The sequence below is a fragment of the Pan paniscus genome, chromosome 12, assembly GCF_029289425.2.
Source record: "Pan paniscus chromosome 12, NHGRI_mPanPan1-v2.0_pri, whole genome shotgun sequence".
In the NCBI taxonomy this organism is placed as follows: Eukaryota; Metazoa; Chordata; class Mammalia; order Primates; family Hominidae; genus Pan; species Pan paniscus.
This window is the reverse complement of record NC_073261.2, coordinates 60,956,847-60,979,231: the sequence shown is the minus strand read 5'-3', so window position 1 is coordinate 60,979,231 and position 22,385 is coordinate 60,956,847. Positions and strand designations below refer to the sequence as shown.

Here is a 22,385-nt window from a genome sequence, read left to right as displayed (position 1 = left end):
CCACAACTAAGACCCAGCTCTGCTGTTTGCTCTACTGCCAGGTCATTCAGACTTCTACAGCGTTCTCAGAGGTTCCAACCCCTTGTCAAGATGCATTAGTACTATAGAAAGTAATGTATATGCTTGGTGAACTGCAGGAACCTTAAGGAGATGCAAGACTTTGGCCATTACTGGAGTAATCTCAAAGTTGATCTTCTTTAAATTTCTGTGAAGGGAGCTTTTGGGGCGGGACAGGGAGAACAGAGTTGCAGAGGGGACTAGGCAGGAATTGATTGGGAGCTAGAAATCTATAAATAAGGATGTAAAAGCCAGATAGCTGTGTCCAGGATTCCATTTTTCAGGAGGGAAGTGTTTCTCTGAGTCATTAGTTGACTCTATCCCGTTTAAAAAAAATTTTTTTTTGTTTTGGTAGACACAGAGTCTTGCTATGTTGCCCAGGCTGGTCTTGAATTCCTGTTCTCCTGTCTTAGCTTCCCAAACTATTGGGATTACAGGTGTAAGCCATCACAACTAGCCTAAACAAAATGTTTTAATCATACTAAAATATACATAACATAAAACTTACCACTTTAACCATTTTTATACAATTCAGTGGCATTAAGTACATTCACGCTGTTGTGTAAGACTCTGTCCCATTTTTATGTATGCCCTTCACATTTTCTCCTAAGACATTAAAACAACTTTTGGGCCTTCCCCACATTTGCATGCAGTGCCACACTTGTGGGTGACAAGATACAATCTTAAAACCTGGCATCAGTCTTTGTTAGAGACATCTGTTTTAAGTCAATGTATTTTCATTTCTAGGTAAAAGCATATGATTTTATAGCTCTGCTTTCCTTTAAATTCAAGCAAATACCAATCCTATGTTAACAAAGTTTTGTTAAAAAAAAAAAAATTCAAATACAAGGAATTATTCCTGTTCCCTGCAAAGTAACTGGCCCCCACTCCACCAAAAAGGGGCAACATTTTAAAACACCTCTATATTTACTGCTTTAACCATTAAAATAGCTAAATTCATATCCTAAAGACATCTGTGTTACATCACCAAGGAAAATTTCTGAAAACATTAATAGACCTTTTAAAGTTTCAGCCGAACCTTTTAAAATAAAAATAAAAACCAGTTATAATTTTGGACCGCTGTAGGTGATTTTTTTTATTTTTTAATTTTTTTTATTCAAAGCGACTCTTTGGATCAACAATTAGAATTTATTTTTTATTGGCTCTTACAATTCGCTTCACATGTAACATCCATTTGGTATATGCCTCCCTGGGAGGTTATTGGTCATCTAATTTGAAATGAAAAGAACAAAGGGCGAAAGAAAAGGAGCAACATTCCTCTCCTCAGCTCACTAATACAAATGTGTGTCACCTTTTAAATACCACCCAGTATGACAAATTAATCGGAATGAATTAATGGGCAGAAGAGAGAGAGGAGGATCTTTAAAAAGACTAAATGCCCCCTGGTCAATACTGCCCAGGTTGGTTGCAACCTTCTAGGTTTGATTTGGGTGTTGCCCCTTCTAAATCCCGGATTAGCTAAAGCATGTTAGAATCTCTTGGATTATTAAAATACCAACTCGGGAGGATGGGAGGATGGGGGTGACATTCAGATTCAATCGGTCTACGGATGAGAAAGGTTAAGATGGGAGAGATGAAGAGTGTTGTTTCTCCTTGGTGACATCCCCAAGCAACCTCAGATATGCTCTTCCTTGGGGCCTCTGGTTTTGTTGCTAAATTGTCCTTGTTGAGACAGTTGGGGGGGGTGTGTATTTCAGGCTGCATGCCAACCAACACACTGCCCAGGGACGGGATGGGAAATGAACCACACACATCTAGTTCTCCTGGTCACTGTTGTACTGCTCCATCCTGAACAAGAGAGTGCGGAAGAGTGGGTCTACAGGTAAGCCATTATGACCAAACTACCCTCACTGTTTAGCCTCACAAGGGATCCTTTATGCTAAGAAGAATGCCCAGCTGATGGGGATTAACAAGAAAAGCAGAGGGGAGGGGGTCGCTGGAAGCCCAAGAGAAGGAAATTTTTTTAAAAATACAAGTTTCCTGTCCTACACAAGCAGTATGAATTTTGTTATCCCAACGGGAGTCCTGATGGTAAAATCTAGTGTCAAAGTAGGATGGGGAAATGGATCAAGCCTTACCATGGCAAAGCTGGGTGGGACCTCCTAGTCGTCTGTGGGACCTTGGGCTCTCCGGATACTGTGTCTTGGTTTGGGGACTATTTTCATTCTGTCTCAAGCCTAGGTTTGTAGATGCCCTTGGCCATGATACTTACTAGCTGTGTGATTCAGTACAGAGGACAAGCCCCACTTTATTCGGAGTTAACCTATGGTGCAGTGGCCTTAGAAAAACTTAAGAGTAAAAAGCTACCATAAAAAATGCTGGTTATATGTATGACCAGACGGTCAACTCCTCCTTCTTCTCTCTCTTTGCTATAACAGCATCTGTTGGCTTCTAAGTGCACAGAGTTCTCACAACAATGTGCCAAAACCGCCACCCTTCCCATCCTGGCACCCACCTCCCCCCACCCCAGGAGACCTGCATATCAGATATTACTTCCTGCTGTCTATGACCACACCACCTTGGCAGTTAACATCAAAAGCAAACACATGGGGAGAACAGAAGGCGCTGGAGCAGGGGGGGAAGAACAAGCATAGGTAATGTTTCATAAACATTTTTCTGGTGCCCAGGTGCAAAAACCTTGGAACTTCACATGTATTTCAACTGATCATCTAAGGACCCACCTTCTCTCTCCCAGAATAGTGAGTTGAAGGCCCTTCCCTGCCTCCACTCCCAGTGCTCCTGTACCTGGAACACAGACATGTGGAAACCAAAGCTTAAGACCCCTACCTACCATGTTCAGGAGAGCTACACAAGAAGAGCATCTGGGAAGCTCATCTGCCTCCACCTCATGCGGGGTGTGACCAAGGCTAGCCATCTGTTCAGTGCTGGTGGTTCAACATCTACCCGGGCCACCTTTATCTCAATTAATTTCCACCATCTTTTTCCTATCTCCTGATGGTTCAGTAACTCAAAGCAGTTGTCATGAATGTTTAACACAGTACCCAAAACAGGCCTGGAACCAGATGATATCTCACTGATGTAGCCCAAACTAACTAGCTTTGTGACCCTGAGTTAGTCACTCAGCCTCTCCAGATTGCAAATTATGTGTAAAAAAGAGGGAGCTGAGCTCGTATTTTCCTAAGATCCTCTCTAGTTCTAAAAGGTTATGGTCAGATGGAAACCATTTTACTTCAGCGAGAAAGGGCAAAGCATTCACCACTTCACTGACGAGTGCTGTGAGAAGTAACAATACTGAAACCAAACAAAAACAAAACTTCACTTGGGTAATTCTAGGCTGTATGTCTGATTTACAAAATAAGTTGGCTAATTTTGTTCTGAATTTCACAGCCCCCTTGACCATCTTCCCCAACAACCATCTCTTCACAATATATGTTTCTATATCCAGGCTCACTGCATTTAACTAAAGTCAGAGAGAAAAATCCAGCTGAGATCTGTCAGACAGAATTATTAGTGGTCTCCCTGACTCCAGCCTAGCCTGCACTCTCTAACTAATCTGTTTGATTCTACCAACATATCACTTCATCGTCTCTTTGTTTCAAAGCCTCAACCAGCTCTGTTCTACTCAAAGAACAAAAGTCCAAATACATGCTTTGTCAGCCTGGCTGGTACTCAATATCCTCCCAAATTCAGCCTCACCTGACTTGACTGGCTTTCTCTGAGCTCCCCCAGCATAAACTCAGACATGGAGTGTCCCTATCTGTGGAAGAAACCTTTGGACATGAGATGTCTCCTCTCCACCTTGCTGACCTGTCTCCTCCCCTAAATACTACCAGCATCCTTTTCTGAGTCCTCAAAGACTCAAGACTCACCTTGTCGGAAGTGAACTCTCCCCTGGCTGGTGCAGTGATAAATATTTCTTTCTTTCTTTCCTTTTTCTTTCTTTCTTTTTTCTTTTTTTTTGACAGGGTCTCACTTTGTTGCCCGGGCTGGAGCATACTGGCACGACCTTGGCTCACTGCAACCTCCGTCTCCTGGGTTCAAGTGATTCTCATGTCTCAGCCTCCCAAGTAGCTGGGACTACACATGCACGCCACCACGCCCAGCTAAGTTTTTGTATTTTTAGTAGAGATGGGATTTCACCATATTGGCCAGGCTGGTCTCAAACTCCTGACCTGAAGTGATCTGCCCACCTCGGCCTCCCAAAGTGCTGGGATTACAGGTATAAGCCACCGCACCTGGCCTTTAATTTCTTATCATTTTTTTTAATTTAAAACAAGAATATTATGCTTATAAGTAAGAATAAAAGTCTTTTTTTAAAAAATATAAATTCTGCTTGCAATATTTAGAATGAAAAGAATCCTTAAATATTACTTTATTATTCAATCCCTTTATTCTAGAGATGAGAAAACTGAGTCTAGGGATGCTGACAATCTTGCTCAAGGCCACACAGCAGGTCAGTGGCAGACCTAAGTTTTCTGACTCCCATCCCAGAACTTACCACACTTGGCAAGCAGGTACCTATCTGCTTTAGACTTGGTATCCACATTCGAGAACTTTTAGTGTTGAGTGTATCCTCTTTTCCACTTGTGTACCACACAGACAAGGTGCTAACTCCAAGAGCAGAAAGGGGACAGAGCTGGCAGACAGAAGATTCACTCCCCTAACTCTTCCTCCTTTAATCAGACGACCCAAACTTTATACATAGTCTGTAGGTTAGACTCACTTGTAACTCCCCCCATCCAACTCCAACTAAACATGTCCTTTGCTTTCCTTCAGACCTTCCACTAAATCCACTCCAGAGTACCAAGGCACCCTCTGTGTATTCATCCCTCACCCCCAAAGAGTGCCCACACTTACGTTCTTATATCCAGAATGCGGTTCATAACAATAATTCCCAACTTTCCAAGCACAAGGACTCAAAGGGAAAAAAATTCAGGGAGCACTTCCCTTCACAGGGATTATAGTTGTTTGTGTGTGTGTGTGTGTGTGTGTGTGTGTGTGTGTGTTTATTGACTGTGAGCCAAGAAAAATATATGCCAAACATCCACTGGGAATTCAGTAGTATTGTAATAAGGTTGTATTTTATTATTCTACAAATGTAGCTACATACTCTGAAAGACAGTAATACATATACTTGGGAGACATTACGTATTTGGTTCACAAACAATACATGGAGTGCATATGGTTTCCCAGACACTAGTTTGGGAACCACTGGCTAGTAGCATCAGTTCAAGACTTGCAGATGAGATATCTAAATGCTGGGGAGAGACCTTAAGTTTTAGTCACCTTCTTCTGAAAGAAAAATGTGACAGCCAGGCCAGGCGCGGTGGCTCACACCTGTAATCCCAGCACTTTGGGAGGCTGAGGTGGGCAGATCACTTGAGGTCAGGAGTTCGAGACCAGCCAGGACAACATGGTGAAACCCCTCCTCTACTAAAAATACAAAAATTAGCTGGGCGTGGTGGCGCTTGCCTGTAGACCCAGCTACTTGGGAGGCAGAGGTGGGAGGATCGCTTGAACCCAGGAGGCGGCAGTTGCAGTGAGCCAAGACTGCACCACTGCATTCCAGCCTGGGCAATAGAGCAAGACTCTGTCTCAAAAAAAAAAAAAAAAAAAAAAAAGGAAAAATATGACAACCTAATGAAGATACAACTGGAGGGTCTATAGTTTATTTCAGATTTCCCATTGTACCCACCTCCGTGTTGGAGTTATTGACAGCACAGGCCTTCGTATTTTTAGTACCCCTTTTGGGGAGAAACAAAGGGGCCTCTCACTTGTTTCAGTCCTCTAGTTTATTCTTGACTTTCCCAGCAAAGCTGCCTCAAGTAGAAAGCCCTATTCCAATTCATATTCCAGTCTCTTCCCGATTTCTCACCAGAATTATCTCTAAAGAGTAAGCACTGACAAGTGATGGATAATTTGCATTTTAACCCTATTCAAATTTGGGTAAACGGTTTAATATGCATGCTAATATTCCATCATTATTCCAATTAAGGAAACTATTATGTTAAAGTGTTTAATCAGGAGAATTAGGGAGAACTCCAGACACCTAAAATTAACCTCTAATAGTCTTGACATTCATTTCATTTAAGTGCAATTTGCCAAGCTACAACCAACTCCCGCTTAAGACTTCTGCTTAGGCACGTGGGGATTCCTGATAAGACCTAAAAGCAATTCATTTCCTAACTACATTGCTGTCTAAAAGAATAAACTAAAAGGACCACAATACAATCGAATCCCCAAGCAGTCACATTCCAAGAGATTTAAACATCATCATCTTGATTCCCAGTAACAACAATGCTCTTTGCATCAGAAACAACACAACCACTTCCTCTTTCTCTGACCTTCTCTGTTTAATTACTTCCTGTGATTTCTTCTAGGGCTGAGCGCCCAAGCTTCCCAGGGCGGCAGCCTTTCCGTGCATACATGACTGATTTGTCTGACAGTCAGACATTACACATACAGTTTGGGACTTCACATTTCTTTTTAAGTGATGGATCTCATGGGCCTCCTAGCATTCACCAAGAACTTTCTTTCAGCCATAAAAAAAGAAAAAATTCTTCTAGTACATTTCCATTTAAAATCAAGCTGTACCTCAAAGCTGGAAGTCCTGCTAAGAATGGGGAAGGACAGGCACCTGATGATACCTCTCAGTGTATGATCACCACCTTCTTATCAAATGAGCCTCTTCAGCAAACATTCAAAATGCCAAAGATGTGAAGTCATCTTTTTATTAGGGTCTGGACAATGAAGATAAAACCATCACAGCCATAGATAAGCCCATAAACCCTCAGTGGCATCATTCCTGGGGAGTTTGTTAAGAATGCAGAATCTCAGGATCAGAATCCTCATTTTACCAGATTTCCCCAGGGAATCCCTATGTAAGCTCAGGTTTGAGAAGCACGGCTACAGGATCCTCCCCACAAAACAGCAAGGCTACAATACAGGTCCAGGTGAACACAATGCTGTGTTAGCCACATTGCTCTCACAAGCTTTCCATCAGGGGTAAGTTGGCTTACTCTTTCCAAAACAAGTATTTGTAGAGTTGCTGTTTATATCTCAGTACAGAAAAGGCCACCTGGATTGGCACTGGCTCCCTATTCCACAGAGCTGAACAGGAATGCAAGGAAGAAATGTCACTACATAGTTCTGAGGTGTTTACAGGATTCTAAAAAGTTCTAATTTCATTTGCTCAACAGTAATATAAACCAAGCTATTCAGATAACACAATTTTTTATACGAGAAAACTGAGGCCCTGTGAGGTTGTAACACAGGCTGTTGTTCTACAGATGTTAAGATTTGAAGTCAAAGGACCTGGGTTAAAAATAACAAATCCTGCTGTGTGTGTGAGACCTCAGGCAAGACAGTGCCCTCTCAGAATCTTTTCCTCACCTGTGGTATGTGGACACTTGACGGTTGGACATATTCCATCCATGTGTGAATGTGTACGTGCTTGTATGTACAACACACACACACACACTCTCTCTCTCTCTCACCCTCACTCATTCTTTCTCTCATACCTAAAAACGACTTGAAAAGCTTGCTTGTTTGAAGATTCTGGCAAGGGCCTGTAGGTCCTTCAATGCTGTGCATGAAGAGTTCCCCTACCCCAAATATGAGAACCCCAACACGTCACATTTCTAGTTTGCAGCTCCAGGAGGAACCCAGCAGGAAGGAGGGGAAGAAAAAGGAAAACAACTCTAGTTAGTAATCAGTTAGTCAGTCATCAAGAGGGCTGTCCTCACACCTTAAAGCAGATGAAACTGTCTAGCATCCTAGAATGTAAGTGCCCCGAGAGCAGGGACTTTCTGAGCCACAGCTCTGGTATTGTATGGCAGGCTAGGTGCTCTATATTTGCAGTAAGTGAATGGCACATGGTAGGCATTCAATGGCTAGTGGCTCCCTCTCCTCTGGCTGTACTTCCACTCATTTATTTTATCCAATACAATAATTTACACATAATTTTGCAACTGGGGCCTAAGTACATTCTAAATTCAAGTTATTCCGATTCACAGTATATCACACTCCAAATCAACACCTATAATCTAGTATCCCCAATTTTCCTTAGTACAAAAGACATCTTAGAATGGACGGTAAGGTCTTCAAAGGTTTTTTGTTGTTGTTTTTTATTTTAACCAACAGCAGAGTACTGTTCTGAAGTGTGCTCACACACAGATCAATGAGAAGGCAACCAATTATTAGGCCTTCAGGGCCAGAGGTGAGCTGTTGAGCCCAGGCACATCATTCTAGCAAGGCAGATTTGTTTTGCGAGTCTGAGCCTGAGAAAAAAATCAAACTTGACTTAACCTTTAAGCAAAAGGGAGAAATGTAATAACTATATTAAGACTATAGTCACACTTACACTGCTTTAAAAGATCTATAAAAATGAGTAAAATTACTGGGATGTTGATAAATTAAACCTCTAGTCTAGCACTATGTCTGTATTCCCACTCCATCGTCCACTTTATTCCTTGGCTGGAAAAATAAAATGAAATGCCAAACATGGCATTCAAGTAGACAAAACATGTCATAAGCCAAGTGACTCCTAAGAGGATGGTCAGTCCCACCCATCCCCACCAAGCCCACTGACTTTCGTTTTAGAGACAATTTGAATGCTGCTGGTAATAAGGTATCTAGACCACATATCAGGAATGGCGTAGGGATGGCAGGGGAGCCAAGGATGCTATTACAGGTAGGTACTCTTACCCTAAGAGAACAGACAAGCTATAAAACTCAGAATCTCAAAAAGCACAGCCAACTGGGATCACTGAGTAAAGGGGCCAATGGTCAGCTGGGCATTATTGATTATCACAGTACAAAAACTACCAGGACACCATTAGAAAGCCAAAAGAAACAGTCAGTCTTAGAACATGACTTCTAAATCCTAATTATCCTCCCACAAGCTCCCTGAGGAGCCTTGAGCAAGTCATTTCAGCTCTCTAAGGTACAAAGTGAAAATCTCATTTCCTGCCTTGTAAAGTTCATGGATCTCCTCTGCCTTGTAAATTCTGAAAAGAAAGAACACCTTATTACATGATGGGGGACAGACCTGGGGTAGATGGATGCTACTGAATCTCAATTTCTCAGGTGCTGTGCTAAAATATTTTACCAAGGCTACCTCATTTATGACTTTTTTTTTTTTTTGAGATGGAGTTCTGCTCTTGTTGACCAGGTTGGAGTGCAATGGTGCGATCTCTGCTTAGCACGATCTCTGCTTGGCACAACTTCCGCCTCCCAGGTTCAAGCGATTCTCCTGCCCCAGCCTCCCGAGTAGCTGGGATTACAGGCATGTGCTAGCATGCCCAGCTAATTTTGTATATTTAGTAGAGATGGGGTTTCTCCATCTTGGTTGGGCTGGTCTCGAACTCCTGACCTCAGGTGGTCGGCCCACCTCGGACTCCCAAAGTGATGGGATTACAGGCATGAACCACCATGCCCGGTCCATTTCTACTTTTTAACAGCCTATTAGGTATACAGCAGAATGAACCTCATTTACATTAACCCAGGGCTGGTGGCTTGGGATACTTAGCAGGGTCCCTTAGTGGCAGGGGAAGAGGTACGGTTTCACTCCAAAGCCCATGATTCTTCCACTACCATCATGGCAGCCTCTCCTTTAGTAGTTTTGAAAAAGCAACTCAAAGTCTTTTTTGGATATAGGTATCCAAAAAAGATAATTGTTAAATTGTGAAAAATTGTTAAATTTTTATACACGGTACAATTATTTTTTCAGTTAATGAATATTTACTTCAACCAATTGATAACTGTTTACAGAAAGCCTACTATGTGCTCAGTGTTCTGCCAGGCCATGGGTATGAGGGTTAATAAATTATTCTCAAAGGGCATGGTGGTGTACACCTGTGGTCCCAGCTACTTGGGAGGCTGAGATGGAAGCACTGCTTGAGCCCAGGAGTTCAAGGCTCCAGTAAGCCATGATTGCACCCCTGCACTCCAGCCTGGGCAACAGAGCAAGACCCCATCTCTAAAAACAAAAGAAATAAAAATAAAAGATAAAGCTATTCCCATGCCAGGTGCAGGTGGCTCATGCCTATAATCCCAGCACTCTGGAAGGTCGAGACAGGAGGACTGCTTAAGGCTAGGAGCTGAAGGCCATCCTGGGCAACGTAAGAAGACCTCACCTCTACTAAAAATTTAAAAATTAGCCAGGTGTGGTGGCGCACACCTACAATCCCAGCTACTCAGGAGGCCAAGGCAGAAGGATCACTTTGAATACTCCAGCCTGGACAACAGATCAAGAGTCTGTTTCAAAAACAAACAAACAAACAAACCTATTTCCACACCTAGAAAGACAGATGGGCCAAGCTTCTCTGTGCATTCTCAGTTAGTATGGATGCAAATACAAAATAAACAGTGCGTATCTGAAAAGTCAGTACTGGAGGCCAGAGCCAAAGCAAAGCAGTAAGAAAAAGAAACAAGAGGAATAAATAATGAAAATGAAAAGACAAAGATGTCATTACCAGATGAACACATGAAAGTCAATTAAAAACTTAACTGATAATTAAGTTTTAAGCATTTATAAATGGACCACAGGAAATATATCGAAGAATAAAAACAACCAGATCTGAAAAATCGTTATTTCAGGACACAGAGGAGCCAAAACCATACATTTTAGAAGCTCCCAATATTTGTTCTAATCTCTTCAATCACAAGTGTTAAATGCTAAGGGTGAAGTCAAAATCTGTTTCTTTACCTTTACCCTCTAAGTGCAAGTAAACACAGAAAGTTTGTTTTTAAATAAATATTCAACTACCCTTTGAGAGTAGCAGGAAGAACATAAGCACAATTTGATAATACGTGTGCAATATGCCACATGTGAACATAATGTTGATAAAGGTTACATGAGAAAGGGAAATGGGTAGTTATGAAACAATTGTTACTTAATTTAGCAAACTCCCATGATCCTGGCCTGACTTTCCTTCCATGACATGGGACATATGTCAAGATGTAACAATCCTTCATGTCTATCCAGGGAAAGCATATAAAAAATATATTTTGTTCCACAGGGGCACTGGAGCATCAATACAAAATATTTCTTCTACTTCAAAGTCACTAAGAGCCCTAGAAAATGCCTTAAAAGCACCATCACAATGTTCTAGATTTAAATAGTAATTTTTAAATATTTCTAAAAATAAGTTATCAAGTTTATTGAGACGACGGGGTCTTTTTAAAAAACTCGGCCTAATTTACCTTAGTAAAAACAAGCCCAAACAAATAATCACATACACCAAAACTTTCTGGTCTGCCTCTATTATCACTTGTTCAATTTCTGAAAATTTTGCTGTTAGACTGTATTTGTGTTCAGCTGGCAATACAGGAATGATGCCAATATTGGAGTTCATCGGCACAGCTGTATCCACCCTCAAGTGTTAAGACTCCAGCAGAACCCTGCAGCTATTGCAAATTGTTAATACTGTGATTTCTGCAGAGATTCTCCTACAGAGGCATAGAAACAGGCCCTGTCTTATTGTGGTCAAGATTTTTTACTTGTCAGTTCTCGCAACAATGAATGGAATCAAAATGGGTTTTGAGTTACCAATGACAGATCACTACCACCAGATAGTTCTGCATGGAATTTCCACAAAATACCAGAGGCTCAATGTGAACATGGTTGAGTTTCTCAGGAGGCTTATATATATATACCCTAAGTTAACCAAATACAACAATTGTAATTATTGCATTAGTCAGTAGAGATGAAACAGCACTTTAAAATAATTAAATCCATTATTTTATTCAATAGACATTAAGCAACCACAATGTGCCCAGTGGTGTTGGGCCAACTAGAAAACTAGGCATTTGAGAAGTAACCTTGAATCCAAAAAACTCAAATTCAGATGCAGAATCTAGCTGGGTATAAGCCCAACTTGAAATAATAATTGCCATATAATGTAGGGAAAAAAATAATACACACAGACATTGATTTTGACTTGCATTTTGACTTTGACTTGATTTTGACTGGGAGGAGGGGGTTATGGTGGGAAAGTCAAAAAGGACCACCCAAACGCAATGGCTCAGAGATGGCTGGGGGCATGAGCAGAATGTCACCTACTGGAGAAGTGAAGGAAGAAAGAAGAGAATTTCAGAATAAAAGCAAGAGTAAGCAAATTGCTAAGGCAAAATAGTTTTGGGTATTGCTACTGATCCACTTTGTATATATTGTACTGGATAAAAGGACAGGAAAGCAGAGGGGACCAGCTTTAGTTAGAGAGGAGGTTGCATTTGCTAATATTCCCATGGAAACAAACCCAGACCACAACCAGCTGATGGAGCTTAGTCCACTCCAGGTCTACCACCTCACTAGCTGTTCAGCCTTGCACTAGGCACTTAAGTTTATACTATGACAGGTCCTAGCTTACAAGCTCCTTAAGGTCTTTTCAGGTTTTTTTTGTTTTTTCTTACTTTTAAGATTTTTTTTTTCTGGAGACAGGGTGTCACTCTGTCGCCCAGGCTAGAGTGCAGTGGCACAATCACAGCTCATTGCAGCCTCGACCTCCTGGCCTGAAGCCATCCTCTCCCCTCAGCCTCCTGAGTAGCTGGGACTACAGGTGTGCGCTACCACATGCGGCTAATTTTTACTTTTTATTTTTTTGGTAGAGACAGGGTCTCACTGTGTTGCCCAGGCTGGTTTTCCTGGCCTCAAGCCATCATCCTCCAGGCCTGGGTCTCCAGTAGTGTGGGGATTTTCTGAGGAATAAATCAAGATTCTAATTCTGCAAGGTCAACTCCATATTTTTAACATTTAAGGGTTCTACTCATGTATAGTAGAACCATACCCCCTGGTAGAAACATACCTCCCTTTTTAAGGCAAACACAAAGAAAATGGATCAATACTCACTGTATCGGTTTAATTTCCACAACTGTTATTTCAGTTAACATAGATCTAACATTCCAATAATAACCAACTCTGAATTTGCACTACTCCCATTATCTTTGAGGTGTATCACAGAATTCTCAAGCCCAAATTTATTTAAATCCATTTTAATTCAGTATGCCCCTCATGCTTCACAGCATTTTCTGGGAAGATAAGTGAAGTGAGAAAAATGATGGCAATGACAGATTGTCACCAGTTCAGAAGAATAATGAACAGGCATGATTGGCAGAAAGGCTGCGAGCTCTGAGTCAGAGTGACTGAGGCTGGACCACCCCACTGGTTCATAGTGGTTAGTTAAGAGCACAGAGACCTTCCTGAACCAGGCTACTGGAGTGCTCAATTCCCAGCTCCTTCAGTTACTCATAGGATGACCTTGAGGAAAGGACTTCACCTCTCTGTGCCTCACTTCTCCCTATTATAATAGGGATAATAATACCAACTACCTCGCAGGATTTTTAAGAAGACTAAATGAATAAAGTGCTTTAAAAAAATGTTTGCTGTCTCGGGCAACTAACTTGACCTTGGCCTTCTCATCAGTTAAATGGGGGTAATACCTTCTTCACAGGGTTATCTGAAAATGAAGCTCAGCCTGAAAGAAATCTATCTCAGTGCCCTGCAAAGAGCCACACAGGGCACCTGTTTTATGCCTAGCCCTGTACTATAAGCTTTACATAGGCTGTCTCATTTAATTCTCACAGCAGCTCCACAAAATAGGTAGTGTCTATTCCCATTTTGTCCACTCCATATAAAACTGACATGACATATGAAAGTAAACTGCCTTAGATCATAAAGTGAGCAAATGGCTAAGCCTTAAGCCTTAAATACATGTTACAAACGCATTTAACTCGGGGTCTTCGATTGGTCTCTGGCTGAATAACCAGTTATAAAAGACATTTTTGCAGACAATTCAGGCAGAGTGTTAAAGACACCAGGGAATTATTAATTTTGTAAAATGTGATAATAGTATTGTGGTTTCACAGAACAGTATTTTTATCTCTTGAGAAGCAAGCTCAAATATTTAGGTACAACAGTCCCAATGTCTGCAATGTCTTTGAAATGGTTCAGCAAAAATACTTACACCTGTTTTATTAATGGGAAACATTTCAACGTTAGGAAAAATATGACTGAAAGGGAAGCTGCAAATCCATTCCCAGCAAGAAGTGGGTTACAGAGAAGAGTTCATGAAAGGAACAAAAGAGAAAGCTGAATGGCAGCTCGACGTCTCCAGGGTTAGAGCTTCGTTCAGTAAGGTTTATCTTGTCTGCAAATTTCCAAGCCATTCATAGCCATGATCAAACGCTTTAAAGATAGTGACAAAATAGGTATGGATTTAAAAAATGTTTCCAACCCTATGCACAGAGGACGACTTACAATAGTTTGCTGATGCTCTTCGCTTCTTAAATTATATTTTTAAAAGTCTGTATAATTGTAAATTTTAACATGCATTTTTATGTGGAGGGGGGACGAAAGAGAATGGTCAGTGTATTTTCTATATGGAAGATATCTTTTGGGACCATTATCAACAAGAGCAAAGAAACTTTCCTGAATTACCATATATTAGAAGAATTTTAAATTGACATGGAAAACAACATTAGAAAACAAAACATTATTTTTTAAATTAAGCACAATTTTACCATTTGCAAGATTCTGATTTACTGCATTCTGATGCTAAATGAAACAGATATTATCTGGACCATTCAACAAAACCTTTACTACATGTAGACTATCAAGTCTATTTTACCTAAAGTACAAATATATCTTTCCTAGGTCTCCAGTTTGATGCCACCAGTTCTCTTAAGTAGCAAACCCTGTCTGGTTCCAAAGGTATCTGAGAGACCTCAAACATAAAATCATTACAAGAAAAAAACAGATCAAATTCACCCAAAGTAGGAATCTAGCAAAAATCTAACCAAATATGGCTACCTTAATCAAACAATAATTTTAGCTCTAGACTTAAAGACAGTGGCAGCAAACAACAATAAAACAACAAAAAAGCAATCACAGCAAGCTCTGTAATTCAGAGAGAAAAACCTTACTGTCACTAACATTTAAAAGGAATTTTTCAGATGCGTCATTACACAGGTACGTTGAACAAAATAATAGACAGTGGCTACCATGGCAGTTTACAGCCCACGAAGTCGCTTTCTTCTCAGGCATTTTAAGTTTTGTGCCAAGGTCATCACATTAAAAATAACCCCTATAAGCCCATTTCTTCAGTGGCTAAGGTGCCAAGGCTTTCTCAGTCTCTAAGTGAAACTAGAACTCCTCAAATATCTATCCTCTCAACTGGACTTGTGACAGCAGTGGAGGCTACGGCTTCATGCTGAACTTGCTCTGAGAGCCTGAAATGGAGTTATTCTTTCCTCGCTGGTGATCCCACTCGAAATCCTTCTGCTTTGGATAGCAGATGGAGAAAGATGCAAGGCTGACAAGCTGCCACAAAAAGAGCCAGGTCAGGCCTGTATTCCCAAGGGGTGGAGCCAAGGTAGAGTGGTCAGACCTCTCCAAGAATCTGCAAGGCCAGAGCACAGCAACCAGCCTCACTGCTACTACTGCTACTCTGTGTGCAGGTACAATCGAGGGCCCACAAAAATATTGATTTATTGGTCACGTTCAAAAGGCAGCAAGGCCCAGCAGCATATTCCTTCTCTGTATTTCAGCCCTAAAAGCGCAACTTTTTTCCATTTTACCATTTTAAGATGCTATATGCGAAGACAAAGCAAAACGTCTGAAATAGAAACACCAGCAGATGCGGTGGGACGTCTGCGACAGGCACAGCAGCAGGAATCCTCTCCTGTGACGGCTGTCTGGAAGATCAGGGGTTACTGCAGTCAAAGTTCCCTGGGGACTCACAGGAAGGAAACTGAAATTCCCTTTCCCAAACACCAGCCCCACTCCCGCCCGGACTGGCAACAGCAGACGCCAAAGGATAAAGGGGGTATATTTAATAAAGTGAGTAGATTTCCTAGAGCAGGGCACAGCACTGTCACCTGCTGCAAGAGACAAGCCTCCCAGTCGCCCAGCCCTGAGTCACTTCCCCTCCCAGCACTCTTGAGGCTCAATGCCTGCGGGGGGCAAAAGACCTGGGGCCTCCGGAGCACGCCTTCCGAAGCCCACACTCCCCTGCAAAGACGCGCGCGGGGCCTCCCTCCAGGGCGCGTCCCCGCGGCTGCCAACCAGCTCTTTGCGCCCAAGCCCGCGCCGCCGCTACCTTGGCTAATGGCAGCACTGAATGAAAGGAACCGATGCAGGCTCCGGATTTATGAATGTGCAGGGGAGGAGGGGAGGGATATCATGTGACAATAAAGGAGCGCGTCTTATTCACAAAAAAAAAAAAAAAAAAAAGTGGCTGGTGGCGGGCACAGCCACTGAGCAGCAGCGGCGGCCGCCGCGCGGTGACCGCTCAAACCCCAGGCATAAGACTTGAGGCGTCGGGCCCCGCGGCCCCGCCCCCGTCGCACCCGAGACTGAAAACGCCTCAGACCAGGGAGGGAAAATGCCAAACTGGACCCCTGGACCGCGAGGCAGGAGGCAGCTGCACCTCCGCCCCGGGCTGGCGACAGTCACGGGTCCCGCGCGGGGCGGCCCAGGATCCCTCCGGCGGAGCCCCCCGAGCATTGTTCCCCTCGGGCCCGCGGGCCAGGCACAAGCCCGTGCACGCGCACCCGTGAGGACACTCACATACACACACACACACGCGCCCCCAGCGCGATGCCCCGCACGCCCCCGCCGCACACGCCTCGGTCCGCCCCGAGCCGCCCGACCCCGCAGGACGCGTGTGCCGGCCACAAGCGCGTGCACAGGCACTCACGCGCCGCGGGGCCCCTCGGGCGGCTCCAGCACGCCGGCCCGCGCGGGGACCCTGGCGCACCAGACCCCCGCGCAGCCCGCGCCTGTCCTCCTCTCGCTCCGCCGTGTTTTTTATGAATGAAAATGTGGTATGCAAATGAGAGCGATTCAAGAAAACGAAATGGCGGAGCCTAGGCCCCAGTGGGCTCCGGAGCGGACTGCAGGGCTCGCGGGGCGGCGGGAGTCACAAAGTCACTGTGCAAAAACCCACCAGCCCCGGGAAGCCGGAGTGGGGGTGTCAGGTCTTCCGCTCTAGCCGCCGAGGATTTCGGGGGCGGGGGAGCTGTAAGTCCTCCGAGAGGGAGCGGAGACCGCCCGGAGGTCACCCGCACGCCCTTGGCCCCCGGAGCTGCCACCAGCCCGCCGACCCTAGGCGTGCGCCCGCCAGCCCGCAGCAGTTTTTGCCCTCTCCTCACTTCAACAAGCAGGGAAGCCTCGCGTCCCAACCCCGACAGGTCAGCGAGTCGCTGCACCCCACGCCAAGTTCACCCAATAAGCGTCCCCGCCCGCATCCTCAGCCCCGGCCCCCACGCTGCCCCTGCGGGGCACCCTCGTCCCACCCCGCGACCAAACTTACTCGTCTGGGTGTGTTTCTTCGGTCATTTTCTTGTTCACCTAGACGCCTGTCCCGCGGCGGGCAGCTTTGCTCCCTTCATGTTCCTGTCCGCTCGCCCCCCTTCTTCACATCTCCGGAGATCGCCTGATTTGGGGAGGGGGGGCGGCTAGAGATGAAGGGGGCGCCGCAGCAGAAGGGGAAGCAGGGCGCGGGATAAGGTTTGGGGGAAGGGGTGCAAAGGCAGGCCGCGCGGGGAGTGAACGCCGCAGCGCCGTGGGGAGAGGCGGGCGGAGGCTCCGGGGGCTCGGGAGCGGGCAGAGGGAGCGAGATTTGGGAAGGGGACGGCGGTGTGGGAGAGCAGGAGAAAAACAAGCGCGCCTCGGAGCGGCAGGGACTGCTGCGAGGAGGAGGAGAGCGCCGGCCGCGGGTGGGGGGGCTCAGTCCGGGGTCGCCCCCGGGGGGCCGGGCCAATCACGGTTCCGGGGAGCGGTCGGCGGCCGGGGGAGGTGCGCCTGGGAGGCGGTGCAGGGCGCCCCGTCCGAGCCCCATCTCTCGACTCCACCGATTTACTCCATATTGGATTCTCACCGCCGCCAACAGGAGGAGGAAGTAGGGCGGAAGCGATGACGTCTTCCCAGCGGCCAGAGGTGGTGGAGTGCAAAAAGCTTCCTACTTGCGACCGAAAAAAAAGGGAGAAGAAAAAAAAAAACTTTGTCCCGCCTACTGAGCACGCCCCGCTTCCTCTCCCCCTCCCTCCTGGCTTCCACTCCCGGGGGAGCCGCGGAGCCGAGTTGTTTGCTTGCGCCGCGACCGTCTGGCTCCGAATCCTCCTTGATTAGGGCTCCGGGTTTTAGGAAGCCCGAGAGGAGGGAGGAGGCGGGAGCGGAGGACTCGTACACATCTGGCTCCCGTTTTTGCCCCCTCCCTCCTTCCAAACACCAAGATTAAAAATCGGGGGGTTGAGCGGGGGCGGAGATGGGAAACTCAAGGGAGGGGAGGGAGTAAAACAGCTGAAGAGGTGCTCAGGCTCAGAGGCACAACTACCCCCACCGCGGGGTGGGAAGGTAGGGGCGGCGCAGGTGCCAGGGGCTGGCTTCTCCAGCCCAACCCAACCAGAGAGCGGAGGGGGTTCGACTTTGCCAAGGTTCTGAAAGGCAGAGGCTTTTCCGTTTCACGTGAATCTTGTGATTTTTTTTCTTTTTTGTCTCAATAGAGGAATGGATTTTTGTTTTGTTTTGTTTTGAGATGGAGTCTCGCTCTGTCCTCAGGCTGGAGTGCAGTGGCGCGATCTAGGCTCACTGCAACCTCCACCTCCTGGGTTCAAGTGATTCTCCTGCCTCAGCCTCCCGAGTAGCTGGGACTACAGGCGCGCGCCACCACGCCCAGCTAATTTTTGTATTTTTAGTAGGGAGGGGGTTTCACCATGTTGGCCAGGATGGTCTCGATTTCTTGACCTCGTGATCCGCCTGCCTCGGCATCCCAAAGTGCTGGGATTATAGGCATGGGCCACCGCGCCCGGCCAAGGAACGGATGTTTTTAAGAATCATTACTCATGCAAAGAAAAAGGTCAACCCAGCACAGCCCAGAAACGTTTGCATTTCCGTAGAAATTATGGAATTTCTCGCGTTAAGAAGCAGCCCCGGCCGGGCGCGGTGGCACACGCCTGTAATCCCAGCACTTTGGAAGGCCGAGGCGGGCAGATCACCTGAGGTCGGGAGTTCGAGACCAGCCTGACCAACATGGTGAAACATCGTCTGTACTAAAAATACAGAATTAGCCGGGCGTGGTGGCGCGTGCCTGTAATCTCAGCTACTCGGGAGCTGAGGCAGGTGAATCGCTTGAACCCAGGAGGTGAGGGTGGCGGTGAGCCAAGATTGTGCCACTGCACCCCAGCCTGGGCAACAAGAGCAAAACTCCATCTCAAAAAAAAAAAAAAAAAAAAAAAAGAAGAAGAAAGAAAGAAAGAAAAAGAAACAAGAGACATAGTCCCTATCCCTTGCTGCTCTCCAAACACAGTAGACTTTTCCATCCTCTTGAATGTCCATGGGACAATCCAGATACGATGTTAACTAAATAGCAACCACTGAACAGGTTAAGAGATTAAATATTTGCCTCAGGCTGGGCGCAGTGGCTCATGCCTGTAATCCCAGCACTTTGGGAGGCTGAGGTGGGCAGATCACCTGAGGTCAGGCGTTTGAGACCAGCCTGGCCAACATGGCAAAACCCTGTCTCTACTAAAAATATAAAAATTAGTTGGGTGTGGTAGTGGGCGCCCATAATCCCAGCTACTCAGAAGGCCGAGGCAGGAGAATTGTTTGAACCCAGGAGGAGGAGGCTGCAGTGTGCCGAGATTGCACCATTGCACTCCAGCCTGGGCAACAAGAGCAAAACTTTGTCTCTAAATAAATAAATAAATGCCTCAAATTTAGTATTCCTAAAATTTACATGCATATAAGAGCCACAAATGCTCCAAAAAGTTTCACCTTGAGTCAGGGATAAACTGGTGGTTTACTCCAGGCTTTGTGCTTATCACAGCCATGATCTCTGTAGACATGGAGTGGGGTTCACGCTGGTGATGTGTGGTGGTGGGGAGGGCATGAACCAGGGGATGGAACAGCTTGGTTCTGGTTTTCTCCTAGCAGTCCTGAGACCCCGAGTGAGTTTCTTTATAAAACAGGAATAACAAGGCCAAGCTTGTCTTTATCAGTTTTTGAGGCCATTGAGAGTTCCTGAGAAAGTACTAAGCAAAGGCAAGATCTCATTGTCTTCCAAATCCCCAGATGGCTAAGGAATCTACCCAAGTCTCACCTTTGGCCATGGTTGCTCTTCTACCTTGGAGTGCTGAAAGAGATCCCACCCTGTTATTCCTGAACTTCCCAGAACACAGGCACTTACCCATGTCAAAATTATCCACCCTGTGGGCATCTCTTGGGCTCCACCCTCCAGTTTCAAGGTACACAAATGGCAAGGTGGCAGGTGAGGTGATTAATTTCTGCAGGTAGGCCAGCTCTATGAGCAGGTTAAATTGGTGTCATCACCACTCAGCCAGCTCTCTGCTTAATAGCAGTGAACGACTGGCCCAGCCTATGGACCAGGTTGCCAGGGGAACAATGATAAATATTCTGAGGTCCAGAAGTCCCCAAGTCCCCACTGGGATCACCTGGTACCATACTCCAGCTGGGCTATCTCAGGCAGGCCCTTAGGTCCACTGAGCCTTGGGTTCAGTGTCTGTTGGGTCGGAATAGTACCCACAACATAGGGTTGCTGGGAATCTTAAATGGGCTATACAGATTCCTGATAGCCCTTTCCTCTCTCTGGCCAGCTGGTTTACCAAATGCCCCCCTCCACTCTGTCCTTCATGTTCCTTTAAATGAAGCCTGCCAGTTCTCTTCTGTCTTGTTCAACACCCAAAAGGGGCCTTTTGATGGAAACATTACTAGCAGGTCACTTCTTGGTCCTCCCCATCAATTACTGTGGTTGAGGCAAGTCTGACTCCTGCAGCTCCATAGAATAAATGAGGACATTGGGCGAATAACTCAGATATGTCTGTTGATCTGAACATCAAGGTGTTATCAAAGTCCATTGGATTGTTGCTGGAATAGGGGATATCACAGATTTAGGGCTTTAATTGATGTCACTGCTGAAAGAGCTAAGGACCCACATCCCTGTCTCTCCCCACAACCGGCAGAACAGGGGGCTGCGGGAATCTCTGAACACGATCAAATCAATAGTGCTCAGTCAGAGTAGGATCGTAAAGCTTCAAAAGTAATATCGATCTGCTCACAACTTCACGCAAACCCAGCGGGGCCCCCAGCAGGTCCCCCACCTACAGGCTTCTCAGTTCCGAGTCCTGGGCGAGGGAGCACCCCCACCCCGGCCCTTCCCGCGGGCTGCCCGGAAAGCCCGGAGCGCGGAGCCGGAGCGACCCTCCGCGGCCGGGGACGGGCATGCTCAGTAGCCCCGCAGGTCCTGTTTCACTGGGAAGCCGTCCGCGGCCCCCACCCCTCCCGCCTGGCTCGGGCGCCAGGAGAAGCGGACATTTTAGCCTCCTCTGCAATCCGCTCTCTCGTTCGTGTCCTTCTCCCCCCTCTCGTCCGGTAGGGCCGGCAGTGTAGATTTCCCCAGGGGCGGGGGTGGGATCTGAGCAATCACTCGCCCTCCCCCTTCCCAGGGGCGGGGAGGGGGTGATTTAGGGAGGACTCCACGGGGCCCAAAGGTTCGCACCGCCCCGCCGCGGCCCAGCCTGCAGAAGCCCCCCGCTGCCGCGGCGCCCCCGCTCCCCGCCCCGCGAGGCGCGCGCAGCTGCGCCCGGGCCTGTCCTCGCTTCACCCCCACTCTGCCCCTTCGGTATTTCTCAATGACCGGCGCTCCGAGGACACTTCCGACGCGGAGGGAGGGGGTGTCATTAGCGCTCGGTTATCAGTTCCTTCCGGTCTCCCCGAGCTCAACCCTGCGCGCGGCCGGGCCGGGCCGCGCCTCGGGCGATCTGGTGCCTTTATTATGATGTTTAAGTAAGCAGTCGTGTGTGCCAAGTGAGTTTGTAGCCCAGCTGTCTCCCCCAAGCCCCGCTGGCAGGAATGGAAACCCAAACTCTCTCGTAATGCAGGGGATGATGCAAACTTAGAAACTGACCCGGCGCCCGGGAATGAGGCCCCCCCGCCCCGGGCGTGCGGCGGCCCAGTCGGGGCATGAATGGCTGCAGCCCGATTGCATAATCCGCGCGGTATAAATAGCCGGCGGGCGGGCCGCTGACGCGCTCGGTTGTGCCGTTATCGTGCAATGCTTCATCCCCGGTGCCGTTCACTCCCAGGTCGTTTTCCCTTTCAGCTGCAATGCCGGGATTTTAAATAGCAGAGATGAAAGGCCCCTGCCCCCGCCTCCCTCCTCCCCTGAGTTCATGTATTATGAATGAAACGGCAGCCTCGCTGCTTCCTGAGGTGCTCCACTTCAGGTAGGAGAGAGACTCAATGTCAAGGCAGCTGGCTACTAAAAGTTGGGTGTGTGCGCGCGTTGGGGAGGGACGGAGAGCAGGAAATAATTGACAGGCTGGGAAAC

The 22,385-nt window shown here is 46.5% G+C and overlaps 1 protein-coding gene across 2 annotated transcripts in view; it reads right to left on the bottom strand.

Moving 5' to 3' along the window:
* Positions 1-18,092, bottom strand: part of SPRED2 (sprouty related EVH1 domain containing 2) — a 122,524-nt gene extending 104,432 nt beyond the window's left edge. The window contains exon 1 of one of the 2 annotated variants that reach the window (XM_034953279.3): positions 17,352-18,092. In XM_034953279.3, coding sequence (XP_034809170.1) covers positions 17,352-17,377 — 26 coding nt within the window. In that variant the 5' untranslated portion in view covers positions 17,378-18,092. The remainder of the gene's footprint in view (positions 1-17,351) is intronic. The other variant, XM_003830907.5, reaches the window with a different exon arrangement.
* Positions 18,093-22,385: the final 4,293 nt, after the last annotated feature.